The following is a 12441-nucleotide window of genomic DNA, read 5'->3' on the forward strand; positions in this document are numbered from 1 at the left end:
TTGAGGGGGGTGGGGGGCCTGCGTCTGCTGTTGCTATAACTTCATGACACTTGCAAATGTTAATTTTTATTTTATTTTCACACTGTTGTTCAACCGCGGACATAGCTAAACTGGGTTTCCCCGTTAAAAAAGTATTTGTTTATTATTCAGTGTTAGATCTCCAGTATTTTTAGTAAAACTTAAAAAAGTCAGCAGGTGGAACTTAATGCCTTTGGGCAGAGCGTGGGAATAAAATGGTTTTCTAGTTTTAAGGAGTACGGTTTTGAAATTAGAGGCTCTCCAGCTCCAGGAAGACTTCCGCGGTTTGATAAAATCTTTTAAGGGCATTAATCTACAATGATGCACGTCAGTGTACTCGAGAAGAGGCATATCTGATGAACTGTGATCATTCCACCATCGTGCGACGTTTGCATTCAGCGAGGAAGGTTCAAATATCAGATGTATGGTCAGCGCATGCTCTAAGCCATCACAAAAATCAGCAGGTGGCCATATTTGCATTTCTGCATGCTCGTCTTCAAGTAGCTCACGAGTAGTAGCGACCATTCCTATGCAGTACCTTCACTGGTGACGAGAAATGGTGTCCGAATGATAATATAAGGAAAGCAAAGAAATGGTTGCACCCTGACAACGCAGCAGTTCTCAGTACAAATACCGTGAGCATCCACAACAGATAATGTTATGCATCTGGTGGAGCAGCGAATCACTTCCCAGATGTGTAACCATCACTGCCGAGATTTATTGTCAACAACTGACACGTCTTCTAGACGCAGTCCAAGAACAACGACTAGGAAACTGCGTGAAATGTTGAAGCATTGTACAGGATTTCTGAGACGCCCAGCTTAACCAGCAGGACAGGACAGGTAGTTTAAATTGTGGAAAGGGTCCAAAATAAGGTGCTGTCTGTTACACTCGAACATACAACTTTATTATTTGATCAAACATTACTAGACCTCAAAACAAATTTTTTAAACACACAGCTTTAATCTTTGGGACTTAATTACCAGCTGAAAGCCACTTTAATTTAAAAACGGCTGAAGGCCAATAACTTAAAACGCAAGCGTAATCAGAAATTTAAAAGGCAAGCTTTATCTTACAACAGTTCTTTATTTAGGCTGAATGCTCAAAGAATCAGACACTTCAAGACCAAACAAGTTAAATTCAAATCGGCTGAGGGCCTAACACTTACAACTCCATAACATTAATTTCGTTAAAACACCAAAGGCCTTACGTGAAACAGTTCTTTCATTTATGTTTAAGGTCTTAAGAGCAAAACAAACTGAAAATCAACTGAAGGCCCAACACTTAAAATTCAATAACATTAAAACCTATAAAAAACCAAAGGTCTTATGTGAAACAGTTCTTTAAATTAGGCTGAAGGCCTAAAGAATCTTACGCCTTAAGGGCATAAAAGGACAAACAACAAGGACAGATAAAAAAAGGCAGTACGCCCAATGTCGCTCAGGTGTTCGAGGGTCGGCGAGTAATTCAAACACTAACGCTCGCTTAGGTGAGACAGGCAGTCGGGCCAACCATTCACGATCAGACGAGAACCACACCGACCGCCAGTCAACGGACCCACCGACAAGATAACTTCCACTTCACCCGACTAGGGCGCAACAGGGAGATCAAGGGAACAACGTAGAAGATATTGGCGGCCACAACCAACCATACATGTCGCAGCACAGCAACAACACGACGAGGAAACTACACTGCCTGAAATTTACAACAACGGCCAGGGCAGGTAACCGGAACGTTAACGGCCACAATGCAGAAGATTCCACTGGTGCACTTCAATTCAAATAACCAAAAACTGAAACTCCACCGAAATTTTGTAGCTTAGAGTTTTCCAACTTGAAAACCACGTTGTTGCTCGCGGGCATATCCCAACAGCCGACAACGAACTCCAAACGACACAATGTCGTCAGCCGCTGGTAGATTAAATCAAAACTCGACTTTCGTGTCCAGAGTCGGTGGGCCATGGACCTCGTAACAACGGGAACAACACCACACACTCAGACACCGTGCGCCAGCGGCCCCGGCCAAACAACGTCCCGCGGAGAATTCCTCGCTGCTCCACGCCTGCCGACCGACTACCAGGCCCGGAAACGGTGAAAGGATTAAATATACGTCGACCGATGAGACGACCAACCGAACGACCAACCAACCCTCGTCCCGCTCCACTCTTCCTCCGTCTGACAGGTCGTGTGTGTCGCCAGCGGTCGGCGAGCACAGGCTGTCGGCGCCTCACCGGCGCTCCGTCCCCGACTTCACTGCTGCTGCGTCCCGACTGCACTGCTGGTCCGTCCCCAACTGACTGCCTGACACACGACGACACAGAAATACTAACGGTCGCTCCAGCGATGGTATGAGAGTACAACGTGTCAATACGCGCTGCTGCTGCCGCTCACGGGGAAGTAAGGCAGGAAGTTAGTGACGCCAGCAAACGGAATAAGGAAACGAGGTGGCAGTATCGTAATATAAGATGATAAACAATAAATGGGATAAACGCGAGCCGTGCACGGCTCAGTTTGGTTTGGGAGGTCATCCCGCACCCACCTAACTCACCTCATCTTGAGCACTCAGGCTTTAATCTTTCCAGCTCTCTTTCGAGCACATTCAAGGAACTTCCTTTCCGGATGAAAATGAGCTCCTAAAATGGGTCGACGATTGATTTCTACAGTCGCTGAATCGACAGTTTACTCCAGCGTTGGCTAACTGTTGTAAATACTCATGGAGGATATATTATTGGTGTTAAACATGTGTATTTATTAAACTTATGAAAAAACGTTACGAATTCATACAACAACAAATGAATTATGAATTATTTAGATTCCACTTGGGAGACATGTTCTGACGTCACGCTAAGATTTGTCGCTCGTTCGATCGATCAATTTGGGCAACGGAATACATGAGGAATTTCTGGCGATTCATTCAATAAATTGTAATAGACGTACTCGTGAAGTGGTTTCAGTGGTTTCGATCTAAATAGAGTGGTTCGTGTCTGCTTTGCGATGCTCCTGCTCAACCTAACTTGTCTCAACGTAAAGCGTAAAGAGGCTGAAATTTAATATTGCACGATAAACTTTTACTGAAGTATATTTTATGCGGTGTGTCAGTTAATTTTTTAACTACTTATATCTCATGAATTTTCAGGGACTTTTAGCAAGGCGTTAGAGACCTAGACTTAAAAGGACCAGGAAATTACGGCGGTGTGCAATTACGTCTAACAGCCCGTAGAATTCAGCGTAATTGGCTCTTCCGCCCGAAGTAGTAATTTTGATAATTTTGCTGTTTCTGTCCGTTGTGTCAGGTCGTATGATCTACACCAGGTCAACAGTCCACAATCGTGTACCGGCTTATAAGAGAACTGAAAGCTTATGAATTCTCGCCAATGAAGGAACTGATTGAAAACTTAAGTGATGGTCACCTAAGGGGCCATGCTGGAGGTCGAGGTCAAGTATAGCCTAGTAACGGTGGATGTGCAGTGGCCTGAGGGTGGGAGAGACAATGTTGTATGGGAATGTATCAAAACACGAATTCTAATGTCACAATTGTTTTGCCTTCAGCAGTCAGACTATATGCAGAACTGGTAAGCGCATAGGCGTTCTTATTTCAACAAGCCACTCTTCGAGTGACTTTCCCTGTTAACAGAGATTACTACTATCTTAAAATTTAACTGGAGAAAATTATTAACTGTCACTGATTTTCAGCAGCTATTCTGACAGTAACTTCGCCGAACCGATCCTCTTTGTGTAAATTTTCTTGTTGGTATCCCTGCATCAACCCAAAAAGAAAGTTCTTTAGGGAAACACCCTGCTTATCGCATAACTTCCTGAACTGTAACCTGTTTTTCCAGACTGATTGGGAAGAGCTATGTCGTTATTTTTAATACCGATTTTCAGGTACTTATGTACGAGAGGCGTTCAATAAGCAACGCAACACTTTTTTTTCCCAGCCAGTTACGGTTGACAAATTGCAGGATTTGTTGTGGGACATCATGTAATATTCCCGCTTTAGCCTCTGTAGTTTCGTGAAGTTCCGATAGTTGCCACCACTATACTAGCCTTCAAAATGGAGCCTGTAGCGGACATGAGTGCCAAGCAGAGAGCTTCATTGAGTCTCTTTTGGCGGAAAACAAGAGCATTCAATGTCTGCGGGGACCTAACAGTGAGCGTCTGTCATCATTGAACAAGGTCACGCAAAACTATCCGATTTCTCTCGCTCCGGCCGACTGCACACAGGTGCACTCAACAAACTGAAGAAACGACTTCAGCGTGTTAGCCGCCCCAAAAATATAAACAAAGGTCTCCTTCTCTAGGACATCGCAAGGTCTCACGCGAGTCTGCGCGTCCGAGAGGAGCTGACAGAACCTCATCCACCCTACAGCTCAGACCTTGCACCTTCCGACTTCCATCGGTTTGGATCAATGAAGGATGCACTCTGTGGGGAGCAGAACGTGGATGCTGGGGAGTTTATTGATTCAGTGAAACGTTGTCTCCTGCATCGACCGGTAGAGTAAAACCATTCGAGCACACAAGCGCTCCCAGTAAGAAGGGGAAAAGTCGTCGCATTGGATGGAGATTATGTTGAATTGTAGGATTTTTTAACAAGAAGTGTGGGGAATAATGCAGTGTATTGGAATCATCAATAAAACCTACCTGCTGTCAGTAAAAAGGTATTTCAGTACGCAAAGGTAATTCTTTTGAATTTAAAATCTGCTGACAGCACGTGATACAATAAAGTGCTTGGTTTCAGGACGTTATAGCCACACTTTCATGTGAAATTCAGCGACATTACTTCTGTTTCCCACGACTGCCTTCTCAAAAGAGTACGAATGAACACACAAAATGTTTTCTAACAGTGATTTAGATTTTCACTAATGAAAAGCAGAAATTAATTCGCTAAATTTCAGGTGTATATGTATTTACACTGAAATAAGGCGAATACTTCTTTTCATTAGAGTGCCAGAAAGTACAAAGAAACATTTTGTTGAATCAAGTGAGATAAACCAGCAATGGTTACTGCTATAGATGAAGCTGATACTTTTTGTAATATTTCAGGAAATGCTCAGTACATTACAGGCTGATTCAAAAGAGAAAGTACAGATTCAGTTGTTTAATGCAGACCAACCGTGAAAGATAGAAACGCATTGTGCATGTCACTGGATAGAGGAAGGTTTAAAGTTCTGACACAGCTGCACTGTCGTTTTTCTTTGTAGCAATATGGCGACTACGCCACAAGAGAAATCTCCTTTGTGCGTTGGAATTCACGTGAACTCAATTCATTCTTCAAGTGTAACGTGCAATCCACCGCCGATTCAACGAGAACCCGACTCTGCAGAAGCAGATTTATGACTGGTGTAAAAAATTCTTCGACGTTGGATGCCTATCCAAAGGGAAGAGCGTTGGTCATCCAAGGACACGTGATGAAAATGTCGAGCGTATCCGACGTGCGTTCACACGGAGTTCTCGGAAGTCCACAAGACGGGAAGGCCTCGGTCTTCAGCTTTCTCAAACAACAGTGTAGCATGTTCTATAATGACGCCTGCATGTGAAGCCGTAAAACCTGCAGTTACTGCAACATATGCGTAGCGGTAACTGTAACAGAGGAAGGTACGATTTTTGGATTTCAGTTCTCCTGAAACGACTCATCTTTTCGGACGAATCGATGTTTCAGCTGCCAGGTAAAGTAAACCACCAAAATGTAAAAATTTGGAAGTCAAAAGATCTCGTCGCCGTCGTGGTACATTAAAGAGACTCAGCGAAACTAAATGTGTTCCGTACCATATCTGTGCACCTAGTTTATCTTTCTTTTCTTGTGGAGGAACCTGTGACAGAAATGCTATACTAGGGCGGGATAGAAAATAAGTTGTTTCCTCAACTTCACGAAGATTCTAATGATTTAATTTTAATCCATGACGGCTCCTCGACTCACTTTTATCTCCAGGTGTAGCGGTATCTTAACAACACCATCCCACAACGTTGCATTTGAAGAGATTGGCAACAAGACCTTGCACATTGTTTTTTGGCCTTCCAGGCCACCATACCTCACACCTTGCGATATTTATCTTTGAGGATACATAAAAAGTAGGATTTAGTCCCGTCAATGGAAGTTATTCTTCAATTCTTCGAATGCCTGAAGAAGTACATTCAACATATGGGGACCTATTGGTTGGTTTGTTAATGAAATGGACTACTGTTTCCATGTTTTTTTGAGCAATGCATTGTGCCCATGTTGACTAAACAGGGACAGGTTGATTCGTCTGTGGAAAGAAATCGACTACCGTTTCGGTTTTTGTCGAGCAATGCATGTTGCTCATGTTGAGTAAACAGATACCTCTTGATCCGTTTGTGGAATGAAATTGACCACCGTTTCTATATTTCTCGAGCAACGTATCGTGTTCATGTTGAAGGTATGCTGTGTTGTCTATGTGAACATAACACTTTGAACCTTCCTCTATCCTTTGACAAGCGCAATGTGTTTATGTCCTTCATAATTTGTCTGTAATAAACAACTGAAATGTGTTATTTCTGTCTGAATCGTCCTGCATTTGCAGTTGCTTTTTTTAAAATCCGTAATCCAAAAGGAGTAAAAACGAGACAACTAAGTTCTTTTAATCTTTTGGATTTATTTTCTGTTGTAGTTACAAAAGGTATGAAGAATGAAAGATGAATCTCTGGTGTCATGTATTGTTTGAGATGTTGGGTTCAGCTGCTGATGTTAGTGGCTGTATTTCCCGTAGCCTCCATAGCCTCCAGATATGCCTCCAGAGTAACCACCACCGTAGCCACCACCGATGGCTCCACCGTAGCCACCGCCGATGGCTCCTCCGTAGCCTCCACCAAAGCCGCCACCGTAGCCGCCTCCGAGGCCTCCGCCGACACCAGCTCCGCCTCCCACGACGACAGGTACGGGCTGGTTGACGACGACGGGCTGTGGTACTGGTACGGGGACTGGGCTAGGGACACTCACGGGTACTGGGACTGGCCTCTGCACGGGGACAGGGTACGGCTGTGGGACGGGCACCGGTACCGGCCTGTTGACTGGCACCGTGACAGGAACCCTGACTGGTACTGGGACAGTACGCTGCACTGGTACTGGGTACGGGACGGGGACCTGCTTGGTGATGGCGATGTTGGTCACTTGACCTCCTCCAACTGCAGAGCTGACGCCACCTCCGTAGCCGCCACTGTAGCCGCCTCCAAAGCCTCCACCATAGCCGGCATCATAGCCGCCTCCATATCCACCTCCGTACCCGCCACCATAGCCGCCAATTATTCCGTGGTCGTAGCTGCCCAGGGATCCAACCAGACCGCGTTTCTCGACTTGTTTCTCCTCTGCAAGAGCCAGTCCGAACAGGAACACGCACACCTGAAAGTCACATTAATGGAAACTATATCGGACGAATTATGTTTACCACCATGTAATAATAATATCAGTTCACATTATTCATTCGCTATCTGCAATACTGTGCCGACGGCAGGACTAAGCAGGACCAGCCATACCTCTGAAGATGTCCAACGTACTACTGGACGAAACGTTAAGAATAGAATAATTCCATGGACCAAGGCCATATAACCAGGACGAATTATCAACAACAGCTCCATCCGGTCGTGAAAGCCTTCATTGTATGATACTACAAAATCTTTCATCTAAAAGGCGCTTCACTTGAAGAAATACAGCAGCCAAGCATATTTTATATTACTCAATTTATCTTCCATTGACGCAGTATATATAGGATGTATCTCCTAAGAGTCGTCAGGTGCATTCTTTGTAGTGTTTCGGCAGATATCGGCAATTTCGCGTTTGAAATAAACACAGCTCACTTCGTCTATCGTGCAACGCCCATTGTCGATGGAAAGCATCAGTTTGTTTCCATTACAGAGAAAATGTTTTTTAAAGCGGATTGTACTCGCTCATTCGGTAGAGCGCACTCAGAATTAGTCTATTGGGATGTTTATGTTGCCGATATGTCCTAACAGAGAGAGTAAAACACGAAGAATAACTATATACCAGTAGCGAATGAGCGGCGCTGCTGCAACGTGGAGAGTACTGGTTATTCTTCGTGTTTTACTATCCCTGTTAATACATATAAGTAACATTAATATCGAGCAAGACTAATCTGATACCGTTCTATCGAATGGGCACGTACACTTCCTCTTTAAAATTTACTTTGACTGTAAAGGTAAGCATACCGTCGCTTTCTGTCGACGGCGTCGCTTGGAAGATATGATGACCGCCATTTGTTTCAGACGACTCCAGCTACACACTGCAAAGACGAAATAGGACGTATCTCACGAGAAAATGCGCCTGTCTACTCTAAGGAGAGACACACGGAATATAAAGAGTTCTAAAAGCTTGCAAATGTGTTACAAGGTAGTTTGTGCGTAGAAGTAACTGTTGGGAAAAAACTTGATAGTTAATTAGCATTGAAGTTAGCCAATGAGGCCGTTGCTCGCAAATCCAAGGGGCCCCGCCAGATACAATTAGTGTCACTTTTTCTCATAACGTAGATGATAGAGCACGAGACTCCCCAGCCATTAGCTCGGGTTTGATTCTTACAACAGTGCCATATCCCATTTTCGTATAACTGTCTTATTTTACGAATTCATGCCCAAGCGCACGTTTGGCGACACCATTTCTGGCGGGCCACTTGAATTTGGGCGTGCATTGGCCTGATTGGCTAAGTTTAATGCAGATTAATTCGTAAACTGCGCAACGTGTCGAATTCTTTCGTAACTATTATTTCGCAGCTCAGTCTACCCTGAAACGCATTTACATTATTTTCAGTCTGTTACTTGAGGCCAGAAATGCTACGTTTTGGAACGATAAAGTCTGGAATAATTGCTAATTTTAATAATTTTAATAAAATTAATAATTTTAGAATTTTAATATTTTAAAAATTTCAATAATTACTAATTTTCCACTATCAGTCACTTTAATTTTTATATTTTGTTTAACTAAACAAAAATAAATAAAAGTAATTGGTAGCGGAAAATACTAATAAACCATTTTATACTCTTTTTGACCCCCGGTTTGAATCCCCACTATGAATGTCTGAATGCTGGGAATACCTCTTGGCATAAATAAAGCAGTATAAAAAGTGGCTGGTAACTGTATTTGTTCTAGTAATTCAGTCTGCTGTCATGAATCTCGGCTACCGTTAACACTGCTCAATTAACGTTAGTTAAAACACAGTTGTTTTCCAGTTACAGAAACATTACATTGTGCTCTTAAAGGTAAAAGGTAAAGCAATGTTAAAGTCTGCAGCGCAAGCCTGTGACCGGACTATTGGCCTCACTGCAGCTAGAGAGCAGAAATTCTAGGGTGGGGGTGGCACTAGGCACTGGTAGGGGGTGGGTTGGCGAGTCTGACATGATAGCCGCCTGTTATCCCGGGGAAGATCCATGGCAATAATTATGACAGGTTTCTAATTGGACTTGGACCTTAACTGAAGGATCTGGAACGAAGAAAAATCCCCACCCTTATCCAGGTTTGAATCCGGTCCTCCCGAGGTGGATTCTGCTAGACCACCACGACCATGTTGTCGGAAAGGAGGGACCTGTTCCACTCAAAATGCATTTTCAGTGAGTGAAATAGTCATTGGAAACCATCGGCAGAGTTAGAGCCATAATAGTTAATTCAAATAATTGTAACATTTGATTTTCCGTTGTATTTTATAACTGTGTTTTGCCTTGCTTTTTTGTTTAAAAATCTGTGTTAATAAAACCTCAAAATTTCTTTTGCACTTGGTCACTGTTTGTGCAAGCCGCATTTTACAAACTTTCCCATCAGACTCGTGTATCCCTTTCTAATTGTGAGTATGCAGTACTGAACTGGACGTTCATGTATGGAAGCTTAAAGAATGTGAGTTTATGGGAAGCTAAATTGCGGTAAAAACACAGCATTCAGACTTCATTAAAAAGCAAAACAAGAAGCCTCCAATGACTCTATTATAACTCACCGTAAATTTTCATCTAGTATTCTGTATTACTATAAGATACATCACAAAAAGCTGTGCCGTTCTGAGGTTATACTTTAAGTTCTGGAAAAAACAGCAAAAATTTGGGTGCAGGACTTTTTTTTCTGGTATATGAGTTTGGGTGGATAGGTCTGATAAATTTTCATGACAGCATGGTACATCTTTGTTGCGTGATTATGCCAGGGATCGTATAAAGAATTTCAACAATGTACAACTTACGATTCTTTGTTGCCATCCGTCTGAATTTCTCAGTGAGTCGACTGAGACTGAAAATGGAGAAAACCGGGTTTCGTGCTGATAGAAAACATTTTAATTCAAATGGTTGGTCTACGAACTGATGAAGTTCACGCAGACTCTGCACCATCAATGAAGACTGTTTACTTTTTGATTAATTAATTTAGAGGTGGTCGTACTAGCACTAAAGACGAAGCGCGCTCTGGCCATCGAAGTGACGTACCACAAAGAAAACCACCGACAAAACCAGTGATATGAAATGAAAGGCCGCTGAATGAACATTTCTACAATTCCTGAGAGTGTAAGCATATCAGTTCAGAGGGTGCATGATATCCTGGGCATAGGATTTGCTATGAACACAGAGTGCGCGAGGTCGGTGCCGGCATTGCTCACATTCGATCTAAAACTAACCTGGCAGAACATTTCAGCACAGTGTCTGGCAAAGTTTAATCACCATTCGCAAGACGTTTTGCACCGATATGTAGCTGTTGATGAATACTGGGCCCATCATTACCAAACAAAGTCCAAATGGCAGTCAAGACAATTGACAAAAGCTGGTGAAAGTGTGCCAAGGATTCAACGACCATGTTTTCAACTGGTAAGGTGATGGCCACTGTTTCGTTTGTGATTCTCAAAGAGTAATCCTCATAAATCACTTGGAAAATGGCAGAGCCATAGCTAGAACACATTACGCTTCCTTGATGGATCTCTTGGAACTTACGATGCCTGCAGAAAAGAAATATTTGCACGCAAAAAAGGACTCTTTCACCAGGATAATGCACCATTCTACATATGAGCGGTAATAATGGTGAAAGTACATGAATTGGTTCCACATTACTCACCAGATGTCGCACCAAGTGACTTCTTCCTGTTCACTAACTGGAATCCTTGGTTTTTTAGGAAGTAATGTTCGTCAAACGAGGAAGCGATAATTGCAGTAAACGATTATTTTTCAGAGTTTGACAGTACCTGTTTTTCTGATGGGGTGAAAAGACTGCAGGATCGTTAGACCAAGTGTATAGCCCTAAAAGGAGACTATGTGGAGAAGTAGGTGAGTTGTTTACGAAATAGAAATTTTCTCCAGCTTTTTACCAGACTTATCAAACTACTGTCGTATGTACGAAGTAAGTTCATTCTCAAGAACGACACAGCAAATTAGAAATCTAGAGTTATCAGGAAATGTATGACTGTAAACCAATGGCTACTACTTACCAGGATCCTCATTGCTGCTGCTGAAGATGGTCGGCTGCGAGCAGGCAATGACTGATGCTGCCGAGTGGTTTCTCTGCATCTTATATAGGGCTGCCTCCGGCTCCCCCACCAAATGGCCAATTAGCGAAACGTAGCGCAGTGCTTCGAGCATGGCGCAGCAGCCGGTTTGGCGACCATGATGGTGCAGATTGCACGCCATGCTCTGTTCCGCCAGCGTATTGTATGAGGCAGCACTTCCTTGGCTGAAAGTTAACACTAACACACGCGTTCTCCGGGGCGGAATTCCCGGATTCCGGAAGTTTTCCCTAGCAGCGCAGTTTGTCACATAGACCCAATAGCGGTACAAAGGACAGCCAGGCAGACCCAGCACACAGCCTTTAAGGTGGTACCGCCCACGAGTGGCAGCACTGGCACCCTGCTCCCAAACTGAACAGCTTGCTCACCTGGCAGACCAGGCGGTGCGGCCCTCGTCTGCAATCAGTCACCGTTGTGACCAGCAGCAGTGCAGGTCACAGACTTCGCATTCCCTCCACAGTGAGATAACTTCAAACTCCTATCATTGCAATCCAAGGTGACGGCAGCTGCAGACACTTTGTTGTATTCATCAGGGTATCCGGTAACAGTACAATTGTCCTTCCATCGGCATCCATAATGCAGATGAAATGGCCCAACTCTACGAGAGAGTGGAAGGAAGGCTAGGGTCTTACGGAAATCGATGACGTTATTTCACACCCGCCCTCCACTCTCCCCTCCTGTACGGGTAACCAAATGTACTCTCATTTTCTCTTGGTTGGCGTAATGTCTATCTTTAGGGAGTTCCATTGTGAGAAGTTTGCAGCCTGAAACGCGTGTAATCTTGAAATTTAGTTCCTAATGTAGCCTCGTTGCAGAAGGGCGTTGTATCTAAGCTGCACCACTCTGTAAGTGCTGAATCAGGGGTTCGTGGCGACCTCCCTGGCATACTATGAGGCAATCAGCAATCTGTCTGTTCGTACTTCAGTCCTTCCGATTGT

At 43.7% G+C, this 12441-nt stretch overlaps 1 protein-coding gene across 1 annotated transcript; it reads right to left on the bottom strand.

Annotated features, from left to right (window-relative positions):
• Positions 1 to 6608: 6608 nt before the first annotated feature.
• LOC126336465 (cuticle protein 79-like) lies at positions 6609 to 11504 on the bottom strand. Its single transcript, XM_050000204.1, has 2 exons — positions 11429 to 11504; positions 6609 to 7371 (listed from the first exon to the last, which is right to left on the bottom strand). The coding sequence occupies exons 1-2, from the start codon at positions 11438 to 11440 to the stop codon at positions 6721 to 6723; spliced, it is 663 nt and encodes a 220-aa protein (XP_049856161.1). The 5' UTR covers positions 11441 to 11504; the 3' UTR covers positions 6609 to 6720.
• Between the last annotated feature and the right edge of the window lie 937 nt (positions 11505 to 12441).

The sequence above is a fragment of the Schistocerca gregaria genome, chromosome 2 (assembly GCF_023897955.1).
Source record: "Schistocerca gregaria isolate iqSchGreg1 chromosome 2, iqSchGreg1.2, whole genome shotgun sequence".
Lineage (NCBI taxonomy): Eukaryota > Metazoa > Arthropoda > Insecta > Orthoptera > Acrididae > Schistocerca > Schistocerca gregaria.